We start from the raw sequence: 23,476 nt of genomic DNA, 5'->3' as shown, positions 1-23,476 counted from the left end.
CCACCATTTCGCGGCGCAGACCTCGATCACATTTCTACGGCCGCCTTTCTCGAGCGCGCGCCCTGCCCAGGCGGCGGGGCCTGTCCCGGCAAAAATCGCCCGGCGCCCATTCGTGGCGCTGCCTGTTTTCCGCGAGTGCTGCCCCCTCGGTTTTTGCGCGGTACCCATACTGGGCTTGGTAGCCTCGACTTAGTGGAGCATTTATCTTAATTTACACTGAACATTTGCCTGCAGATAGCTATTGCTAGTACAGGACAACACTAGTGTTGACAAAAAGATCCAGTGTGTGCCGGTAGTTGAATAGAGTACACCAGACGGAAGTCATACGCCCTTATAGCCCTAGGTTAGCCCTAAGATACTTATAATAAAGTGTGCAACCAACAGCCATAAAATGTCATGCCTTCGTGTGCCAGCCGAACCGATAGAAGAGTTTATTTCGCCGGTCTGTATTGATATGGCGGCTTAACCAGGCTAGGATTAATACTTGGCTGGCTGGGATACACCGGAATCGCTCCGGGATGTTGAGGTGACCCAGGCTTTAACGGGGATCCAGGCCGAGAGGAGGATCCAGGCCTCAATGGGGAGCCAGGTCGAGAGGAAGATCCAGGCCTCGAAGGGGAGCCAGGTCGAGGGAAGGATCCAGCAGGCGCGTTTACAAAACCTCCTGGGCTCCCGGAGCTTACAGGTGGTCGCGGTTGAGGCCGCCTGGCTGGTCGTGGCGGTGGACGTGGCGGAGGCACGGGTGTCAACGGTTGTCCTGGTGAACCTGGAGGCGAGAACACCTCAGGGTACTTTTCTTGCCGCGGCGGCGGAACTGGAGGTCGGTGACCAATTGGGGGTGGCTGAAACTGCGATGGAGATGGTGGCGGTGAACCACCAGGGGAATTGGGGGGCGTGAGTCCTCGAGCTGAGACAACGGGTAATGGACCTGCAGAGAGTGAAATTGAAATGTCGGAATCACGTGTTCATATCAGGCGGCTGGTTTTTTTTTTAACGCAACAGTGTGAAAGGCCCCATTCTCCAGAAAATCCGGCGCGTTGGCGTTGGGAGTGAAAACTCACGAGCATGACGGTAGCTAAGATGGCAGCCCACTGATTGGACGTAGGGTTGCCTGATGTTACGTTTTTCAGTAGCTGCGAATTCGGAAACGCACGCACGCACGCGCGCGCAGACGCGCGCACACACACACACACACACACACACACACACACACACACACACACACACACACACACACACACACACACACACACACACACACACACACACACACACACACACACACACACACACACACACACACACACACACACACACACACACACACACACACACACACACACACACACACACACACACACACACACACACACACACACACACACACACACACACACACACACACACACACACACACACACACACACACACACACACACACACACACACACACACACACACACACACACACACACACACACACACACACACACACACACACACACACACACACACACACACACACACACACACACACACACACACACACACACACACACACACACACACACACACACACACACACACACACACACACACACACACACACACACACACACACACACACACACACACACACACACACACACACACACACACACACACACGCGCGGTCTTATTTTGGTAAGAAAGCTGAATTTTTTCTGTCTTTTAGCTACCACTTTAATCGCTTCTGTGCTGACCGATTTCTTAAGTCACTACAAGCCGGATTTATGTATGGGCATAAGCTGAATTTCAGTGGCGCACAATGTACTACACAGAGCTCTGTGGCCTTAAGCTCGATAATAACACGGCCTGTTATTCCCCTGGACAGCCTGCATTAGTAGAATCTCCAAGTAATTGTTTAATATTTGCTGACTACATTTCGCTTGACAAACAGTTAGCTCCTAGCTTCGAAAACGAACAACTTTTGGAGTTCTCAAAAAAATAGTTTTTATTTGTTGGAGTCGCTATATACAATCTCATCATTAATGTAAAGTGATGTTCCTTTCTGATACAGTTTAAAAAGTACTGGTTTTCTGCGTATAAGTGTTTAGACGCAGTGTATGGAATTGCATATCTTGGTCACTATTACGCTTTGCAATTCGTTTCTGAGCGAGGTAATGCCGTCAGCGAATGCTAGCGTAATCAGTTAAGGGAAGTCAGACTGCCAGGCTAAAAAAGGGCGATACAAGACAAGAATCATTATGCTGTTTTAAGCATATGCTTTGCTATGTTTAGCGCTTTTTGAAGAAAAATTGGCAAAATTGGGAACGAGCTGTGTGTACTGAAAAATGGTTTATTTGCTTTGTTCGCAGAGATGCGCGGTCGTCTGCAAATGAAGATGTCAGTGGATATCAAACGTTTGGGTGGGCTGCAAACACAGGAAGTGTACAGACCAGATCATGTGTATTTACCTGGGTTTGAAGAAATTTTTCTGTCAGGGTGAGCAAGGTTGCTTGGTAGTGTTCTGCAAAAAAAAAAAAAAAAAAAAAATAAAAAAAAAAACATCAGGAACATTTAAGTTTTGCGTTTAAGGTTATGATGCAACAGCGTTAACGGTTAGCGCTCCTACAGCGGATTCTTTTTCGCATACATTTGCTCTCTGCTGTCTCAATCACACGAAAAAAATCCCGGTCGGAAAAAAAAGGTACAGGAAATTTTTTATTGTTAAGTCAGAATTTCTCTGTGGTTTTTGACAGTTAACCAGATGTGACAAGATAAATTTCTGTAGTAACATCAGAACTTTCTTCAGTTACAACAGGCAAGTAGTACAGAAGTATAGACTATTGAAAAAGTTAGACTAACACTGACAAGTACTATAGAACGTTTACAGAGAGTAGTTTCGCTCTCCCAAACAGGGGACGCCACTGGGATGGCCCCTATTCCTGGCCTTCGGAATGCATCCGCACACAGTGCGGACTGCTGCTGTACAGCTTGTGTATGAATGCCGGCTGACTTTTAACACCGCTGCTTTGATGCAGGTGTCATCTGTCATATCGAAGTAGTCTGCGCGGAAGTAGAGCTAATGATGCTGCTGTTTATTGGCGGAAGAACAGACTATGTTTTCTGCATAAAGTGCACATAATGGCCTAGGCCATCGTTTTTCTCGGAGGTGTATCACGAGTTCATGTTTCTTTCTGGCAGAAGAAAGCGCCTGTGAGTTGTAGGGAAAGGCTATACCTAACGCGCCAGTTCATTTTAACGCCGGCAGTAGCCATGGGAATACGAGAACGACCCTGACGTTTTCACAGGAGTTAATTGTATATTGCGTCTTTGCACCGCTGCCGCGTTGCTTTCCTTGAGTGTTAGGAATTTTTACGTTGCTATTATTGTATTCATAAGAATTGATTGTGCCGATAGGGAAAGTCATGCATGTAAGTGAACCTGCTTGCTTTAGGCAAGCAATTGCTGCAATACACTACGGTTGCTTTTATGAAACTAATTCACGGGTCATTGATGAAATTTGCAATGATAAGATTTTTTATATATCCCCGCTTGATCGAGCTGTTTTCTGTAGTTTCTGCAGTGCTGTAGTTCTGTAGGGCTGTAGTTTCTGAATTCTGGTGCAGTTCCCAGTCACTTTCGCCCGAGCGCAGGTGAACGCCACTGAGCGCCTGATGCGGTCTTCCAGCAGCGTAATAGTCTTTTGAATCCAGGACGTTTACAGGAGGTAAAATTATATCTTATCAATTGACGGGGATTACACGCGCGTCCATATTGAGCTGTAAATTTTGTGCAGATGGCTAAATGGGGAACATTATTCATAATGCGTCACAGCCAGCACCGTCTAAACATGCTTTTGCCCTTTTCGCAAGATAATTAAAAAAAATGTTTGAGGGGGATGATCCACTTGTAATCTATTCAATTTTACAAGAAACCATGTTTTTTACAAAAAGCGTTAGAGGAAATGCACACACAAAAAAAGGACGCGCCGTTTGCTGACGGATTTGTCGACACGTACGTACGCCATATCCAATGCAGAGAGTCAGAAGGACGCAATAAAAGAACTACAGGGCTAAATTAAACGTTAATTAAAATAAATTAAACCGGAAAGCATGGCGTGATATGATCCATAGAAAAACGAAGAGTCGGACACGACTGAACGACTGAACTGAACTGAACTGAAGCACCTACACATACTATGAGCATTCACATGAAGTTTTTGGGCTGTCTACAAGCTCATTGCCCCCGCGACAGCGGGTGCGTAGCACCGGATGCCAGCGCGCCAGAAGCCGTCAAAACAAGAAGGCCCGAAGGCCGGAGGTGGCGGAAGGTCACATGATGAGATATGGCAGCGCTCATGCCCTTGCGCTGTAAAGAATCTATAGAACTAAAAGAACTACAGAAAATTTTGCCGTTTACATGCACCTAGGGAATATTTTGTCGTATTTTGACTGAGTTCTGTAGTTTTTTCTCCGACTGGGTTCTGCCTGCATTGAACTAAGCATATTGCCGCATAGAAGACGACGCAAAAGATGACGACTATGGGAACACAAGCGCGAGCTAAAAACAAGAAGGAGGAAGCTTGATCGCAAGACTCGTTCTAGGCAACTAATCAAACCGTCTTATATTTCGGCCCTCCTTGGCGTTCTGTCGAGACGTGACACTGGTGGAGGTGCCGGGTATTAAGACTCCTTCCGGCAGTCCACAGCGGATCCCAGACATTGACACTCCTGTTCATCGCACTAGCCGCCGCCTTCTAGGCCTAGCCCCTGAGTACAGCCATCTGCCGAACGACTCTTCAAACGCCCAAGTTCGTCAGGTCCCCCAAGCCATGGCACATACCAACCTTACGCCGGTGACTCTTCAGAACACCAAGGTACCAGAGTGCTTTCGCGGGGACGCGTTTGAAGGTGTCGAGGACTGGCTTGACCAGTTTGAGCGAGTGGCCAAAATCAATCAATGAAGCGCGGACCAGAAGCTGTCCAATGTTTATTTTGCCCTTCAGGATAATGCTAGAACATGGTTTGAAAACCACGAGACCAGCTTATCCACATGGAATGACTTCCGCCGCCAGCTGGTAGATACTTTTGCGAGAACGGATCGACGAGACAATGCGCTGCGCCTGCTTGAAGTGCGCGTCCAGAAGCCGAATGAGAGCGTGGCTATGTTTGCGGAAGACATGGCTCGCCTTTTTCGCCGTGCCGACCCTGACATGAGTGAACCGAAGAAGCTACGGCATCTCATCCATGGCGTCAAAGAACAGGTGTTTGCCGGCTTGGTACGCAACCCCCCAAAAACCGTGAGTGAGTTCGTTAAGGACGCTACGGCTATCGAACGAGCCCTCCAAGACCGGTGCCGCCAGTACAACCGACCGGTCAACTGTGCCCTGACGACTGCGGCGGCGCTGACTGCAACAGATACGACCACTCTTCGAGACATCATTAGAGGCATTGTCCTTGAGGAGCTGCAGCGAATTACGACTACGAAGGCTCAGTCGTCAGGGGCCCTCATGGAAACAGTGAGGAATGAAATTCGGCACACCCTATCACCGTCTACACCATGCAACGAGTCTCATCCAGTCGACAACGCGGCACCCCTTTCCGAACCATACCACGCTCCAAAACCGATCAGCTGCACGGCCAACATTCCTGCACCTTACCTCGAGCCGCAGCCCGAGAGCTATGCTGCGGTCCTTCGTCGCCCACCTCCAGACCACACCCAACCGAGCTCACCGAACCGTCAGGAGATTCGGTTCCTGCAGGGGCCTCAGTGGGCGCCTCCCAGGCGCTCTCAACTGCGCCGAACTGACAGGTAGCGCAGTTATGACAGCCGACCACTTTGTTTCTACTGCGGACAACCTGGCCATGTGTATCGGTACTGCCGCCACCGCGAAGAGGGGCAGTCCTTTCCGCTTGCTTCTGCTCGCCGCCGCTTCGACACTGATTCTGCTCAAATCAACGACGACCCTCCGGTCAGCAGGGAAACCGAATCCCCGGGCTTCCGCCGCCGCTCCTCCCCATCGCCACAGCGTTATTCGCCGACGCGTCGCAACACTACTGACGTTAGCGGACGGCGGTCCCCTAGCCCTCACCGGGGAAACTAAGAGCTGCAACCTCGCGAGGGGAGGTTGCAACCAGTCTAAAAGTGTCGAAACCCTCACCACCGCCGCAATTGCCGACAACCCGTGCTTCTGACGCCGCCGCTAACATTGACATTTCCGCACTACCGCCGAAAATGCCGTACCAGATGATCAGCCATGACGACGAAGCTAACAGCGCCGACCTTGCCGCGCTTCCGCCGCAAATGCCGAAAGGGACGATCAACCCAGATAACATTGTTAGCGCTGACCTCGCCGTTTCCATTGATGGGCTGGAGGTACATGCTCTGGTGGATACCGGGGCAGATTTTTCAATTATTAGCCAGAAACTGGCCGACACGCTGCGCAAAGTAAAAACTGAATGGATTGGGCCAGTAATAAGAAGTTCTGGGGTCAGCTACTGGCACCGATAGGGAAATGCACTGCCCGGATAGGAATAGGAAACGCGGTGTTTGTTGGCAGCTTCGTTATTCTCCCTGACTGCTGCAAAGACCTCATCTTGGGCATAGACTTTCTGCGTCTTCATGGGACTGTAATCAGCATACGCGACAGCATCGTTGCCTTCACCAATAACCATGAAGACCTTGGTTATGCGCAAGTACCACTATTGCCCTTACGCGTCGCCAATGAGACGGTGACATCACCTCCGCGATCATGCTCTCTTGTTGAAGTGAAATGCGACGTGGCGCATACAGGCGATGGCGTCGCCGAACGGGCAATTACCCTGGTACTCAGCCGAGGTGTTTCTATAGCTCGAGGGCTGGTCAACTTGACCAATGGGCATACCGAACTGCTGCTGACAAACTTCAGCGACGAGCGTCAGCAAATTCCGAAAGGCACAACTGTGGCCTTTTTCGACAGCCTCCCAAATGCGCAGCACTGCTGCTTACTGCAACAGAGAGGATCAGTGTGCAAGACACCCGTAACCATCGTTGATGTGAGCCCAAATTTGTCTTCTTCAGAGCGGGACCGCCTTTTGGATCTCATAGATCAATTTCGAGACTGTTTTGCTTCAGAATTGCGGATCAGCCAAACGCCTTTGACAAAACATCGGATTATCACGAATGACTCGATTCGCCCGATTCGACAAAATCCTTACCGTGTGGCTCCGAAAGAACGTGAAGCCATTCAGCGCCAGGTGGCCGAAATGCTTAGAGACGACGTTATCCAGCCGTCACAGAGTCCCTGGGCTTCCCCCGTGGTACTTGTTAAAAAGAAAGACGGCAGCTTACGATTTTGCATAGACTATCGCAAGCTCAACAAAGTGACCAAAAAAGACGTGTACCCTCCCCCTCGCATCGACGACTCCTTGGATCGCCTACGAAAGGCACGTTACTTCTCGTCGATGGACTTGAAAAGTGGATATTGGCAAATCGAAGTGGATGAGAGGGATCGGGAGAAGACAGCATTTATCACTCCCGACGGATTGTATGAGTTTGAAGTCCTTCCGTTCGGTTTATGCTCGGCGCCAGCAACATTTCAGAGACTGATGGACACGGTGCTTTCGGGACATAAGTGGCAAACATGCTTGGTGTATCTTGACGACGTGATCGTGTTTTCGGCTACATTTGAAGAGCATCTACTCCATTTGCTAGCTGTGTTTCAGGCCATACGATCTGCGGGCCTCACACTAAAACCCGAGAAGTGCCACTTTGGTTACCAGGAGCTGCAGTTCTTAGGCCACGTCGTCAGCCAAGAAGGTGAACCACAATAATTGGGACGAAATACTTCCCTACGTCACGTTCGCCTACAATACGGCCCGCCAAGACACCACTCGCATGACACCATTCAGCCTCCTTCACGGTCGACCAGTAACAACTATGCTGGATGCAATGTTGCTCCCGAATGCCGACACCGATGATCTCGATCAGGACGCCGAATAATTCGCTCAGCGTGCAGAGGAAGCTCGCCAACTAGCGCGTGTGCGGATCAAAAATCAGCAGGAGCATGATGCACGACGCTACAATCAGAGACACCGACATGTAATGTACGAACCTGGCGACAAAGTGTAGGTCTGGACGCCTATTCGCCGCCGTGGACTCTCCGAAAAACTATTGCGGCGATACTTTAGACCCTATGTTGTTCAGCGACGTTTAACCGACGTCACTTATGAGGTGATGCCAGACGGGGTGTCTACATCAAAGCAACGCCAGCACCAAGCTGACGTCGTCCACGTCGTGCGTATGAAGCCATACCACTCAGTTTGACCTTAACCTCCTACTTCCTTTTGTTCTCACCGGGACGATGCTTCCTAAGGAGGGAGGCAAATGCCGCATAGAAGACGACGCAAAAGATGACGACTATGGGAACACAAGCGCGAGCTAAAAAGAAGAAGGAGGAAGCTTGATCGCAAGACTCGTTCTAGGCAACTAATCAAACTGTCTTATATTTCGGCCCTCCTTGGCGTTCTGTCGAGACGTGACAATATTCATAACCATGTATGATCACATCACCAGAAAGACTATGAAACTTACATATAAACTTTATCTTATCGAACTTTAACTTTATCGAACAAACGCTCCTGTATCGCCTAAGGGTTAAGGAAAGCGTGTTTAACACGGGAATCGAGGCTTCAGGAGGGTTGGATTCTAGTATCAGCTTCCCATCTGAAACGGAACACTGGGGGTGTATAGTAAACTTAGCTACCATAGGAATGCATGCAAGCGGAAGATTTCAAATAATGTTAATGGCATGGTGCACCTAAGACGTTGTTATTAAGACGATAACATTCAATTGCTCATGCTCACGGTTGTTGTTGTTGTTGCTGTGGCTGTAGGAAGAAGGAAAAGAAAATGCACAGGCCTGCTACTGGCTCTGTAGCTGAGCCCCCTCCGCTGCCTCGTGCAGACAGAAGAGAAAATAGAGTAGAAAGAAATGGAAGAGGGAAAGAAAGACGCGCGCCGCAACAACAGCCGTCGTCCACCACCGAATCGGTGGCGGGTGCAATGACGGCCTACAACAGATAAATATTCGGTGGCAAGATAGCCCCCGCCGCTCGCGGCGGCGACCTACCTGCCCCAGCCCCCTCAGGGGAGTCTACCCGTTCGACCGTGATGCTTTCGTTACGTGGGAGGCGGTAACTATCAGCTGGCATGGCCGCGCACTACTGGATAATGGGGTTCCTGACATTACGCTTGGCAGGTGCTGCCAACATCAGAATCAGCCTGCCAGGTTAGGCACGTTATACGGCTCGGTTAAAGCGGGGTTTTGAAGCGAAAAGCTTCACTACGCTAGTCAACATCGCGCTTTGCGTAAGCCGGCGTATGTAGGAGCACGAGTGAAGTCGTGGACGGCGCAGGTTGTTGCGACTGAAGGAAGAAGGAAAAGAAAATGCACGGGCTGATATACTCTGGCTCTGTGGCTGAACCACCTCCGCTGCCTCGTGCAGACAGAAGAGAAAATAGAGAAGAAAGAAAAAGAAAAGGGGCAGAAAGAGGCGCGTCGCAACAGCCGTGGTCACCACCGAATCGGGTGGTCGCCGCCGACGCCGCCCCTACAAGGGAAAGACGCAGTATCCGTCACACTTGCTCTGTGGACACCTGAGCCGTGCTGCAATGAAAGGGAGAAAGGGGGGAGTGAAAGTGGAAAGAGAGAAAGGGGAGTCGTAGTGGATGGTTGCGGAGTAATTTCGACCACCTGAGGATCTTTAACGTGTGCTGACATCTTACACCACACGTTAAAAATCCCCAGGTGGTCGCAATTTCTCCATAGCCCTCCACTACGACTCCCCTTTCTCTCTTTCCACTTTCACTCCCAAGCGTCCACAGTATATTTAGGCACGAATGCATAGTGCCGTGCTAGCCGTAAACATGACATTGAAATAAGAGCAGACAGGAAGCGTCTTTAACAAGCCGCCGATACATATACTACCGATTCAGAAGTGCCATCACGGGAGTTGGCTAAAAAGGAGCGAAGAAATAACAGGCGCAAAAGCTCAACGAGCGTCCTAGATGCCCTGAAAACAAGAACGTCTCGCTGAACGGCGCTGCAAAGCCGAGACTGAAGCGCCTAAAGCATAACCATAAGCTAAACCGTAAGCATATCCATAAGTTAAGCCGTAAGCATATCCCTAGCCTAAATCATAAAGCATAACCATAAGTTAAACCGTAAGTATATCCATAGCTTAAATCACAAAGCATAACCATAAGCTAAACCGTAAGCATATCCATAAGTTAAACCGTAAGCAAATCCATAGCCTAAATCATAAAGCATAACCATAGGTTAAACCGTAAGCATCACCCAAGCTTTTCGCTTCGAGATATCCAGGCTTAACCTGAGCTAAACCCCAGTCAATTTTTTATGTTGGCTTGTAGCTTAGGCTATCACGTCATCGCGAAGGTGGGAGTGAAAACAGTGAGTAATGGGTGACGTAATGGAGAGCTTTGGACCACCGCGCGATAGAGGCTTTCGCCTGATCGCACTTTAGTGATCCAAAGTGCCCCATAGAATTTGTTTTGGTACAGAGTAACCACGAGGAACCTAGAACAGATTGTCAAGACATGAAGCGGCATTTCAAAGGAGAGCATTTTTTAAATATCTCGAAACGTATATGGATGCGAATCGGCACGGCGACCTATGATAATACATGAAAATACGTCTTACCGCATATATTTTTATCGTTTCGCAGAGCACCAGCAGTGGTAGTCGATGGTTAAACGCTGGCGAGAGCTTTGAAGAAATATATGAGAAAGCATGCTGCGTCATTCCGGAGGGAATCTATTTAAAAAAACGCCGCTGAATGCATGTTTTGAAGTCCATAGGCTCGCCATCGTGTTTCTCCGAGTCTTTCGAGCTTCCCTTATAGCCCTGTATGCTACCATATGCAATGAATTTGCTTACTAATAACAGTCGTTCAATATACGGAGTCTATGCAAAACTACAATAAAAAAACACCCTGAAATGTCATAAGAAAGGAGTGAAAGAGAAAAGCCCACTGTAACAGACGGCGGCGCAGACGACGCTTTATTTGATCGCGGACTTGTGCGAGCGGATGGGGCATTTTGGTCATCTGATGCTGCGCACGGTTCGTCTATTGCGCTGTGTGAGGACTGCCGTCAGCTTAAAAAATTATATAATTAGAGCTGCAGCATTCAAGAAGGATGCAGTCTGCGCCGCAGCACGCCGGAAAACACGAGAAGCGGCCGCGATTGAGAGAAGCACCCAGTGCATAGCTAGTTCTTCATGGGTATGTCGGTCTTTACAATCCATACTTTGTCACACTTTTTCTTCAAGGTATTCACTAACTGTAAACCATCTGTCGCGTTTATTGGTGCTCTTAGAAACCAGAAAATTTTCGCAAGTTTCTTCCGTTCATGTGTTTTCATGAGCCGCACTCCCTACTTGTTCCCGCAACGTTTAGTGGTGTTTTAAAAATATTCTGCTTTTGTAATGAGGTTTCATAGCTTCAAAATGCGTTCTACAATCCTTGTAGTTATTCTGCGCCGAATGATGGCATCATAGGCGCACTGCGAAATCGAGAACACTACTTTGAAACCTTTTGGTTTCGTGTATTCTTGTGGGCTATAAGCCTTCTTTTCACCCCAGTCGGCTCGGCTAGGACAGCTCCACCGTATCTTGCCTACGTCGCAGATCACTGTTGGTCGATATCCAAAGTTGGCAGCGCCTGCCAAGTTGGTCATGCCATGACCTCGGACAACCCGACAATCAGTGCATGGCCATGCCACCTGCCAGAGCCGTGCCTGTGACATTTCTCTCATAGCGTCGATGTCCACTTCGCCAATGCTGGTTTTTGTGATGAACGGGTTTTTTAACACAATCGAATTAACAGGTGCCATTGAGTAACACAAGCAAACTTTGACCAAGGCAGGAAGGTCATTTAGAACTCTGGGCGATAATCTAAAGGTGATGCTAAGGAGCTGCGCACGTCCCTACTCTTTTTTTTTCTCAGCTTGATACTTTGGATGACGGCAGACGCGATGACGACAGTACAGATCCTTTTATAAAATAGGCAGTTAAATCACACGCAGCAGAGAAATGTAAAAATATATAGAGCTCGTTTTGAAAAACATATGACGAAGAGCATAAATTAGTTTTGAAAATTTTTGTCGTCGATGAAGCAAAAATTAATGCATAGTGTAACGATTTCATGCCTGGAAAATAGAGTGAACGCCGAAACTATAGGACCAAGTGTTGATAAGAATTAATAGTCTAATAGATGCTTATTACTACCATTCTGAATGCGACTGCTCAAATTCTGCCTGTGCAGCTGAGAACAAAATGTCGGTCTCTTATGCAGCTGTAGAGGCATCTATTTTAGCACTCATGAAGGCTATCTCATATTTTCTATTTGGTTCGTATCCTATGTCAAGAAAAACTGGAAATCACTCTCATATGTGACGTAATATCAAGGTTATAGGGAGCGTAGAAACAGAATAGCAGTCCCGAGCGGTCAAAATGAACTTGCACACATGATGGTTGCGCGTTCGCCTCAAATTGACTAGTAACACAAGCTCACAAAGAAAATGCTTTATTAACACAGAATAGTCTACGAGCCATGGGCCGACATGACCCGGTCTGAATGTCGTGAGCCCACCGAACGCTCAAGGGAATATGCTTCCAAGTATTCAAACAAACTCCCTCATTACACCTTCTTGAACAATTCATTTAGGGATTTCTTCTGACACCACGTATTGATATATATGCCGCTCGAGAACACTGGACTGTGGTCGTGCCGCCCTATATTGTTCCTGAACTTCCTTCCATTCATTCACTCAGGGAGATTTTCGTTGGCGACCTTGGGGGCGTGACGTCTGGATGCATGTCAGTCTACATGTATTTGGCTCTGCGTTTACTGCAAGACATACGTTTCAGATTGCTTTTGGTCAGTTTTTAAAAATGGTGACTCCAGTTGCGAGTTATAGCTGCCACTCGCTAGTTAGCTAATCAACGCTCACAAGAAGAGATTGTTGGTTGTACCTTGGGGGCCTCATAGGTTGGTTTGTTTGGTCGCAGGTTGGTCGAAATCTGCTTTCCGTTTCAGTTTCTTGATGCTTTGAAATACTTGACATTTTGAGACGCGGTTTTCTTGTACTAGAAGAGGGGAGTCTAAGAACTGTGATGGTGATTTTAAGCTCAAAAAGTTAAAAAAAATACAGTTTCCCTTTAAAAGCAGATTTTAAGTGAATTAAATGTTTGTTAACACCACTGCACTTTGAAACCTCTCCGCTTTGCTTGAACCTCTTGTAGAACAGATATCTTGCTTTATGATGCGGCTATAAAAGCGAAAACGCTTATAGAACAACAAAGCCTATGTTTGAATTCATAGTTATACTGAGACTCGCAATGAGTGGCCAGATGCCATGGCCACTATGGCCAAGGTCACGATCGAAACTATTTAGGCTTAATTAACGCTAATTAAACATCTGCGAGGCACCAGATGGGAAATGAAGTTTGAACGTGTCTGAACACTCACTGACATAATTACTTATACCTAGCTTAGCATGTTAGGCTTAACTACCACAATAGGCCTAAATCAGCCTAAACTTACGTAAGGTCACATAAGCGTAGTAGGTTGCTCTATGAGCCCATATTGCCGTAATTACCCTGATATGGTTCATTAGGTTTAGGTAATCCTAATGGGCCTGACTAAACCTTTAATGCGAAAGGATCAGCTTTTGCATGTGAAACACGCTTAGCTTGATGTGGTTAGGAGGTCAGCTCACAGTGTCATCGTTATATTTGCACTCAACATGAAGTTACAGTATAACACCGTTCGAACGTATTTAACTGGCACTTTGAGATACAGACAATTAGCAATGTCATTTCCCGCACTAGCTGAAAACAAACGTTCGACTATGCGAGCCACGATATCTTTACATTACATTACAGCGAGAGTATATGATAGGTATATTTATATCACACGAAAAGTGTAAATATTGAAAATACCGCCGAGAAACAGTGAATATGAAGTATATTTTATCCAAAGCATTAGTTCATGTTAATGTACTTATTCCTCAAGGATGTCAAAGGAAGGCTTGGTAATAATTTGAAGTTCTTATTAGAAATATCAAAAATATACCATCACGATCACGGGCTGTAAGTCGGATTCATATTCTCCAGTCGTTCAGCTTTAGTTTTCTTTTTATTTAAAACATCTGCGCTTCAAAGCCATAATAGAGACTTCTAGTTTAGCGCTACCGCTTACCGCTACCTCCTACCGCTACCGCCCGAGCGTCAGTGCGCATGCGCAGATCACCCCAATGGCGACAGATGGCGCCACGTTCCTGTCGAATTTGGGCGGACACTGCATTTGGGGACCAATCAGCGCGTGCTATGCTGACGGTGCGCGTTAGCGGTAGACGGTCGCGGTAAGCGGCAGCGCTAAACTAAAGGTCTCTATTTTTATCACATGAGCTAAGCAATACAGCGTTTCGATAGACGTGCTATAAGGAGGCACAACGACAAGGCGTCAACTTAGGTGTGCGACGATGATTCGATCACGCAGTGATCCAGCTTGCAACATAAAAATACCATTGTTTCAGCTTATCTTATCATCAGAAACTGTTCAAACAGTTCTCTTATGGCAACTAAGGCGTATCAGACGTATGTGCTAACATCGCGTTTACGGCCCTTGATGGTTTTAATATCTTGATGACATTAACGTTAATTCTTATTTTCTGTTTCTCAGCAGGCCTAATTACTTAAAAAAGGCAAAACATTGAGTTCTCTTCGCACCTAATTTCCCTTTTTATATGTTGCCTGCGCGGAACCCATGATGAGTATTCTCCCTAGCAGAACGCGTTTAATAAAACGCAGAGTTAATGCCACTTTGAAAGATACCATACTTACTGGAAAACAAGGGCATACACTGCCAATATGATGTAGAAAGGACAAGGCGCCATGGCTTCCTATAAAGACTCAGATGTAGACACCTGCAAATGTATTTTTTTTTGTAATATCGAAGTCCTTTATAAGGCGTGGCAAAGCTCAAGTTTTATATGACTCGGAACTCCTTGTTAGGAAATCATGCGGCTCAAATAAGAAACGTCACACTTTTATCTAACCTTATTCACGTATTCCCGACGTGACAAATTACGTTTATGCTCGCCTAGAAATCGTTATTTCTTCATTTACATAATTCTGACTAAAATAAGCGCGCAGTTTTGCATTAGGAATATTTAAATTTAGCCATAAAAAGTCCCGCGGGAGCGCCATGTGCGTGCTAATTATGCAAACCCAATTAATTTGGAAGGCGGCCTCAAGAAACCAGATGGTAAAACGGTCGACCAAAAACGCTGTGAAGTAGAAATAGAATTCGACATTTTGAAATTTCGCTGTTCCAAAGACGATATAAAAAAGCAGCAGCAAGAACGCTTTTAATGAATTCAGCTCATGTAATGTGGCCAGTGCACATCTGGTGTGTTTTTTCTATATGTATAAAATGCCGAAATCAAATTGACACATTTCTCTGCTATGCGCGGTCGATAAAGAACGTGGCCAACATCGGCATCACAGCAAAAATGAAAGAAGTAAATTATAGCACACCGATAAAAATAATCAGTAGGGAAACCAGAGCAGTCATGGAAGCAAAAACCAGGTTGCAGATGACTTCTCCGTGAAAGTACTCGAATATATTATTATTATTATCATCAACATCATCATCATTACCCGGGCTATAGCTACTGCAGATCGGAGACCTCTCCCATACTCATCTAATTAACCCAGTCATGCCAGTCATGTGCTGGGTGCATGCAATGTACCCCTGCGAAGTTTTCAACCTAATCAACCCACCTAATTTTCTGAGGTTCTAGCTACGCTTTCGTTTCCATGGAATACAATTTGTCACACATAGCGGCCATCGGTTATTCTCTCTTAGCACGACATGTCCTGCCCATGCCCATTTCTTCTTTTTGCTTTGCACTGGAGTGTCTAATATTCGAGTTATGTTCTGGCCAACTCTGCACACTTTCAATCACTTAAAGAGAGAGAGGCATAACTCTTTAATGAAACAGGGGTTTTACCCGGCGTGAATTTCGCTGAAATGTTAGGGAATAAAGATGGAATAGGGGTTAGAAAAGAGTGCGGTCATTGATTATGGATTGATTGCTTTTTCGATAAGACCGAAGTCCAGTACTGTGCGTGTGCAGTGGACTAATCAAGTGAGTGGGTTATTTAGAGTTTGTATAGAACATCTAAATAGTCAAATACAGCTTTCATTGCATGACGCTGCTGTCTGTAGCAGCGTAAAGTACCTAGTATAGAGTACATTGTGAGTGGCACTTGGATGGCAGATTGTATGCATTGTTCATATTGCGCACGTTCGTTGGCGTACGCTGGACATCCGGGGAGAAAGTGTAGTCTCAATTGAGCCGCAGTAGTCACAATACGGACTGTCTGCTTACTTGAAACGGTATCGTAGACTGTTTATAAAGGCAGCACTGAGACTGAGACGATGATAAATTGTTTCTAGATGACGCGGAAAACCGAGTGGTAGTCTTTATTTGGTAGCCTTGACTGGTAGTTTTAGCGTTATACCTATACCATTTCCGTTCCGTCTTTTCTGCTTTGTCCTGAGATTAAGTAGAACCCTCTTCATTAGCCTCCACGTTTCAGTCCAGTAAGTGAGTACCGGTAAGATGCAACTGCTATATGCTTTCCTCTTCAGCAATATCAGCAAGCTGCTAGTCAAATCAGTGAGAACTATCGAAATGCGTTCCATCCCAACCTTATGCTCCCAGTTATTCTCCATTCGTTGCCCGGATCAGCGGTTACTACCTGTCCTAAGTAAGAATATTCGCTACCACCTGAGGTTCTTCGCTACCTGTTTGAAATGCTGTTCTTTTCTCTGGCTGTTGGACATTATTTTTACTCCAACCTGCGTTCATTTCGAGGTCAGTAATCATCCGTCGATATCACACACACACACACACACACACACACACACACACACACACACACACACACACACACACACACACACACACACACACACACACACACACACACACACACACACACACACACACACACACACACACACACACACACACACACACACACACACACACACACACACACACACACACACACACACACACACACACACACACACACACACACACACACACACACACACACACACACACACACACACACACACACACACACACACACACACACACACACACACACACACACACACACACACACACACACACACACACACACACACACACACACACACACACACACACACACACACACACACACACACACACACACACACACACACACACACACACACACACACACACACACACACACACACACACACACACACACACACACACACACACACACACACACACACACACACGCGCGCGCGCGCACACACACACACACACATACACACGCACACACACGCACGCACGCACACACACACACACACACACACGCACACGCACACGCACACACACACACACACACACGCACACACACGCACGCACGTACACACACACACACACACACACACACACACACACACACACACACACACACACACACACACACACACACACACACACACACACACACACACACACACACACACACACACACACACACACACACACACACACACACACACACACACACACACACACACACACACACACACACACACACACACACACATAGCCATATATTGCGTTTGACTAATCAGAGAAATTCAGCAAGGATGTCACAACCCTTTCCCGATCATCATTTTATTTTATTTCACCGACAGTTTCTTCAGGGCAAAGTGAAGAATTGAACCCGAAGAAACTTATATATATATATGTATATGTAGCATAAGTAAATAGACGTACTTGGTTGCTAGAGGTTACATAAAAGTGAAAAATTGCTTCATACTGTTTCCAAGTTTATTTGTAGTCGACGTTTCGGCAGGAGCCCTGCCTTTCTCAAGACTGATGGTACATGATTCTTGTTTGTCTTCTTATAGGGTTGGCCAGAGGTGATACAAACAATATGGGCACACACAGGTGAGTCAGCTGGACACGCACAACACACACATACACACACAGCTGCGGAGAGCAGGCTAGGCCCAATGGGCCATCAACCCAAGGCACCGGCCGCCGCGAGTCATCTGTATACAGTACAAGACACAATACAGGCAACCGCGGAACAACCTTGGAAGGGAAAAAAAAAGAAAAAAAGAAGACGAAAACAGGTGGGGGAAGGTGTTTGCTGCAGGTGGTGAGAAAATTATTTTTCTTGTTCTCACTAAAAGATGGGAGCGCCCAGCATGATGAGAAAACCAGGTGGACACTGCTGGTTAGAAGAACCTGACAGCGGCGAGTAAAGTTCGAGCAACTTGCGACGGGAGATGAACCTCAAAGAAAGAATAAAAAAAAGAAAAAAAAGAAGACGAAAATAGGTGGGGGAAGGTGTTTGCTGCAGGTGGTGAGAAAATTATTTTTCTTGTTCTCACTAAAAGATGGGAGCGCCCAGCATGATGAGAAAACCAGGTGGACACTGCTGGTTAGAAGAACCTGACAGCGGCGAGTAAAGTTCGAGCAACTTGCGACGGGAGATGAACCTCAAAGAAAGAATAAAAAAAAGAAAAAAAAGAAGACGAAAATAGGTGGGGGAAGGTGTTTGCTGCAGGTGGTGAGAAAATTATTTTTCTTGTTCTCACTAAAAGATGGGAGCGCCCAGCATGATGAGAAAACCAGGTGGACACTGCTGGTTAGAAGAACCTGACAGCGGCGAGTAAAGTTCGAGCAACTTGCGACGGGAGATGAACCTCAAAGAAAGAATAAAAAAAAGAAAAAAAAGAAGACGAAAATAGGTGGGGGAAGGTGTTTGCTGCAGGTGGTGAAAAAATTATTTTTCTTGTTCTCACTAAAAGATGGGAGCGCCCAGCATGATGAGAAAACCAGGTGGACACTGCTGGTTAGAAGAACCTGACAGCGGCGAGTAAAGTTCGAGCAACTCGCGACGAGAGATGAACCTCAAGGAAAGAATAAAAAAGAAAAAAAAAGAAAAAAAAGAAGACGAAAACAGGTGGGGGAAGGTGTTTGCTGCAGGTGGTGAGAAAATTATTTTTCTTGTTCTCACTAAAAGATGGGAGCGCCCAGCATGATGAGAAAACCAGGTGGACACTGCTGGTTAGAAGAACCTGACAGCGGCGAGTAAAGTTCGAGCAACTCGCGACGAGAGATGAACCTAAGGAAAGAATAAAAAAAAAAAAGAAAAAAAAAGAAAAAAAAGAAGACGAAAACAGGTGGGGGAAGGTGTTTGCTGCAGGTGGTGAGAAAATTATTTTTCTTGTTCTCACTAAAAGATGGGAGCGCCCAGCATGATGAGAAAACCAGGTGGACACTGCTGGTTAGAAGAACCTGACAGCGGCGAGTAAAGTTCGAGCAACTCGCGACGAGAGATGAACCTCAAGGAAAGAATAAAAAAAAAGAAAAAAAAGAAAAAAAAGAAGACGAAAACAGGTGGGGGAAGGTGTTTGCTGCAGGTGGTGAGAAAATTATTTTTCTTGTTCTCACTAAAAGATGGGAGCGCCCAGCATGATGAGAAAACCAGGTGGACACTGCTGGTTAGAAGAACCTGACAGCGGCGAGTAAAGTTCGAGCAACTCGCGACGAGAGATGAACCTCAAGGAAAGAATAAAAAAAAAAGAAAAAAAAAGAAAAAAAAGAAGACGAAAACAGGTGGGGGAAGGTGTTTGCTGCAGGTGGTGAGAAAATTATTTTTCTTGTTCTCACTAAAAGATGGGAGCGCCCAGCATGATGAGAAAACCAGGTGGACACTGCTGGTTAGAAGAACCTGACAGCGGCGAGTAAAGTTCGAGCAACTCGCGACGAGAGATGAACCTCAAGGAAAGAATAAAAAAAAAAGAAAAAAAAAGAAAAAAAAGAAGACGAAAACAGGTGGGGGAAGGTGTTTGCTGCAGGTGGTGAGAAAATTATTTTTCTTGTTCTCACTAAAAGATGGGAGCGCCCAGCATGATGAGAAAACCAGGTGGACACTGCTGGTTAGAAGAACCTGACAGCGGCGAGTAAAGTTCGAGCAACTCGCGACGAGAGATGAACCTCAAGGAAAGAATAAAAAAGAAAAAAAAAGAAAAAAAAGAAGACGAAAACAGGTGGGGGAAGGTGTTTGCTGCAGGTGGTGAGAAAATTATTTTTCTTGTTCTCACTAAAAGATGGGAGCGCCCAGCATGATGAGAAAACCAGGTGGACACTGCTGGTTAGAAGAACCTGACAGCGGCGAGTAAAGTTCGAGCAACTCGCGACGAGAGATGAACCTCAAGGAAAGAATAAAAAAAAAAGAAAAAAAAAGAAAAAAAAGAAGACGAAAACAGGTGGGGGAAGGTGTTTGCTGCAGGTGGTGAGAAAATTATTTTTCTTGTTCTCACTAAAAGATGGGAGCGCCCAGCATGATGAGAAAACCAGGTGGACACTGCTGGTTAGAAGAACCTGACAGCGGCGAGTAAAGTTCGAGCAACTCGCGACGAGAGATGAACCTCAAAGAAAGAATAAAAAAAAAAAGAAGACGAAAACAGGTGGGGGAAGGTGTTTGCTGCAGGTGGTGAGAAAATTATTTTTCTTGTTCTCACTAAAAGATGGGAGCGCCCAGCATGATGAGAAAACCAGGTGGACACTGCTGGTTAGAAGAACCTGACAGCGGCGAGTAAAGTTCGAGCAACTTGCGACGGGAGATGAACCTCAAAGAAAGAATAAAAAAAAGAAAAAAAAGAAAAAAAAAGACGAAAACAGGTGGGGGAAGGTGTTTGCTGCAGGTGGTGAGAAAATTATTTTTCTTGTTCTCACTAAAAGATGGGAGCGCCCAGCGTGATGAGAAAACCAGGTGGACACTGCTGGTTAGAAGAACCTGATAGCGGCGAGTAAAGTTCGAGCAACTCGCGACGAGAGATGAACCTCAAAGAAAGAATAAAAAAAAAAAGAAGACGAAAACAGGTGGGGGAAGGTGTTTGCTGCAGGTGGTGAGAAAATTATTTTTCTTGTTCTCACTAAAAGATGGGAGCGCCCAGCATGATGAGAAAACCAGGTGGACACTGTTGGTTAGAAGAACCTGACAGCGGCGAGTAAAGTTCGAGCAACTTGCGACGGGAGATGAACCTCAAAGAAAGAATAAAAAAAAAGAAAAAAAAAGAAAAAAAGAAGACGAAAACAGGTGGGGGAAGGTGTTTGCTGCAGGTGGTGAGAAAATTATTTTTCTTGTTCTCACTAAAAGATGGGAGCGCCCAGCATGATGAGAAAACCAGGTGGACACTGCTGGTTAGAAGAACCTGATAGCGGCGAGTAAAGTTCGAGCAACTCGCGACGGGAGATGAACCTCAAAGAAAGAATAAAAAAAAAGAAAAAAAAGAAAAAAAGAAGACGAAAACAGGTGGGGGAAGGTGTTTGCTGCAGGTGGTGAGAAAATTATTTTTCTTGTTCTCACTAAAAGATGGGAGCGCCCAGCGTGATGAGAAAACCAGGTGGACACTGCTGGTTAGAAGAACCTGACAGCGGCGAGTAAAGTTCGAGCAACTCGCGACGAGAGATGAACCTCAAAGAAAGAATAAAAAAAAAAAGAAGACGAAAACAGGTGGGGGAAGGTGTTTGCTGCAGGTGGTGAGAAAATTATTTTTCTTGTTCTCACTAAAAGATGGGAGCGCCCAGCATGATGAGAAAACCAGGTGGACACTGCTGGTTAGAAGAACCTGACAGCGGCGAGTAAAGTTCGAGCAACTCGCGACGAGAGATGAACCTCAAGGAAAGAATTAAAAAAAAAGAAAAAAAAAAGAAAAAAAAGAAGACGAAAACAGGTGGGGGAAGGTGTTTGCTGCAGGTGGTGAGAAAATTATTTTTCTTGTTCTCACTAAAAGATGGGAGCGCCCAGCATGATGAGAAAACCAGGTGGACACTGCTGGTTAGAAGAACCTGACAGCGGCGAGTAAAGTTCGAGCAACTCGCGACGAGAGATGAACCTCAAGGAAAGAATAAAAAAAAAAGAAAAAAAAGAAGACGAAAACAGGTGGGGGAAGGTGTTTGCTGCAGGTGGTGAGAAAATTATTTTTCTTGTTCTCACTAAAAGATGGGAGCGCCCAGCATGATGAGAAAACCAGGTGGACACTGCTGGTTAGAAGAACCTGACAGCGGCGAGTAAAGTTCGAGCAACTCGCGACGAGAGATGAACCTCAAGGAAAGAATAAAAAAAAAAGAAAAAAAAAGAAAAAAAAGAAGACGAAAACAGGTGGGGGAAGGTGTTTGCTGCAGGTGGTGAGAAAATTATTTTTCTTGTTCTCACTAAAAGATGGGAGCGCCCAGCATGATGAGAAAACCAGGTGGACACTGCTGGTTAGAAGAACCTGACAGCGGCGAGTAAAGTTCGAGCAACTCGCGACGAGAGATGAACCTCAAGGAAAGAATAAAAAAAAAAGAAAAAAAAGAAAAAAAAGAAGACGAAAACAGGTGGGGGAAGGTGTTTGCTGCAGGTGGTGAGAAAATTATTTTTCTTGTTCTCACTAAAAGATGGGAGCGCCCAGCATGATGAGAAAACCAGGTGGACACTGCTGGTTAGAAGAACCTGACAGCGGCGAGTAAAGTTCGAGCAACTCGCGACGAGAGATGAACCTCAAAGAAAGAATAAAAAAAAAAAGAAGACGAAAACAGGTGGGGGAAGGTGTTTGCTGCAGGTGGTGAGAAAATTATTTTTCTTGTTCTCACTAAAAGATGGGAGCGCCCAGCATGATGAGAAAACCAGGTGGACACTGCTGGTTAGAAGAACCTGACAGCGGCGAGTAAAGTTCGAGCAACTTGCGACGGGAGATGAACCTCAAAGAAAGAATAAAAAAAAGAAAAAAAAGAAAAAAAAGACGAAAACAGGTGGGGGAAGGTGTTTGCTGCAGGTGGTGAGAAAATTATTTTTCTTGTTCTCACTAAAAGATGGGAGCGCCCAGCATGATGAGAAAACCAGGTGGACACTGCTGGTTAGAAGAACCTGATAGCGGCGAGTAAAGTTCGAGCAACTCGCGACGAGAGATGAACCTCAAAGAAAGAATAAAAAAAAAAGAAGACGAAAACAGGTGGGGGAAGGTGTTTGCTGCAGGTGGTGAGAAAATTATTTTTCTTGTTCTCACTAAAAGATGGGAGCGCCCAGCATGATGAGAAAACCAGGTGGACACTGCTGGTTAGAAGAACCTGACAGCGGCGAGTAAAGTTCGAGCAACTTGCGACGGGAGATGAACCTCAAAGAAAGAATAAAAAAAAGAAAAAAAAGAAAAAAAAGACGAAAACAGGTGGGGGAAGGTGTTTGCTGCAGGTGGTGAGAAAATTATTTTTCTTGTTCTCACTAAAAGATGGGAGCGCCCAGCATGATGAGAAAACCAGGTGGACACTGCTGGTTAGAAGAACCTGA

The 23,476-nt window shown here is 46.1% G+C and overlaps 1 protein-coding gene across 1 annotated transcript; it reads right to left on the bottom strand.

Annotated features, from left to right (window-relative positions):
- Nucleotides 1–405: 405 nt before the first annotated feature.
- Nucleotides 406–15,072, bottom strand: LOC146181121 (uncharacterized). The gene is made up of 3 exons (XM_084576258.1): nt 14,891–15,072; nt 2,457–2,509; nt 406–928 (listed from the first exon to the last, which is right to left on the bottom strand). Exons 1-3 carry the CDS (start codon nt 14,941–14,943, stop codon nt 432–434), a joined length of 603 nt encoding a protein of 200 aa, XP_084432384.1. The 5' UTR covers nt 14,944–15,072; the 3' UTR covers nt 406–431.
- Nucleotides 15,073–23,476: the final 8,404 nt, after the last annotated feature.

The sequence above is a fragment of the Amblyomma maculatum genome, chromosome 8 (assembly GCF_055883805.1).
Source record: "Amblyomma maculatum isolate TAMU_Amacu chromosome 8, ASM5588380v1, whole genome shotgun sequence".
NCBI lineage: Eukaryota > Metazoa > Arthropoda > Arachnida > Ixodida > Ixodidae > Amblyomma > Amblyomma maculatum.
The sequence above is the reverse complement of the archived record's forward strand: the minus strand, read 5'-3'. Positions and strand labels throughout refer to the sequence as shown.

Bases quoted from the DNA above. Each gene is read 5' to 3' on its own strand.
- LOC146181121 (XM_084576258.1), bottom strand. From the start codon at position 14,943: ATGGCGCCTTGTCCTTTCTACATCATATTGGCAGTGTATGCCCTTGTT. The intron at 2,510-14,890 runs GTAAGTATGGTA...TTTTTTTTGCAG, and splicing joins GTGTATGCCCTTGTTTTCCA to AACACTACCAAGCAACCTTG. The intron at 929-2,456 runs GTAAATACACAT...CACTCTCTGCAG, and splicing joins AAAAATTTCTTCAAACCCAG to GTCCATTACCCGTTGTCTCA.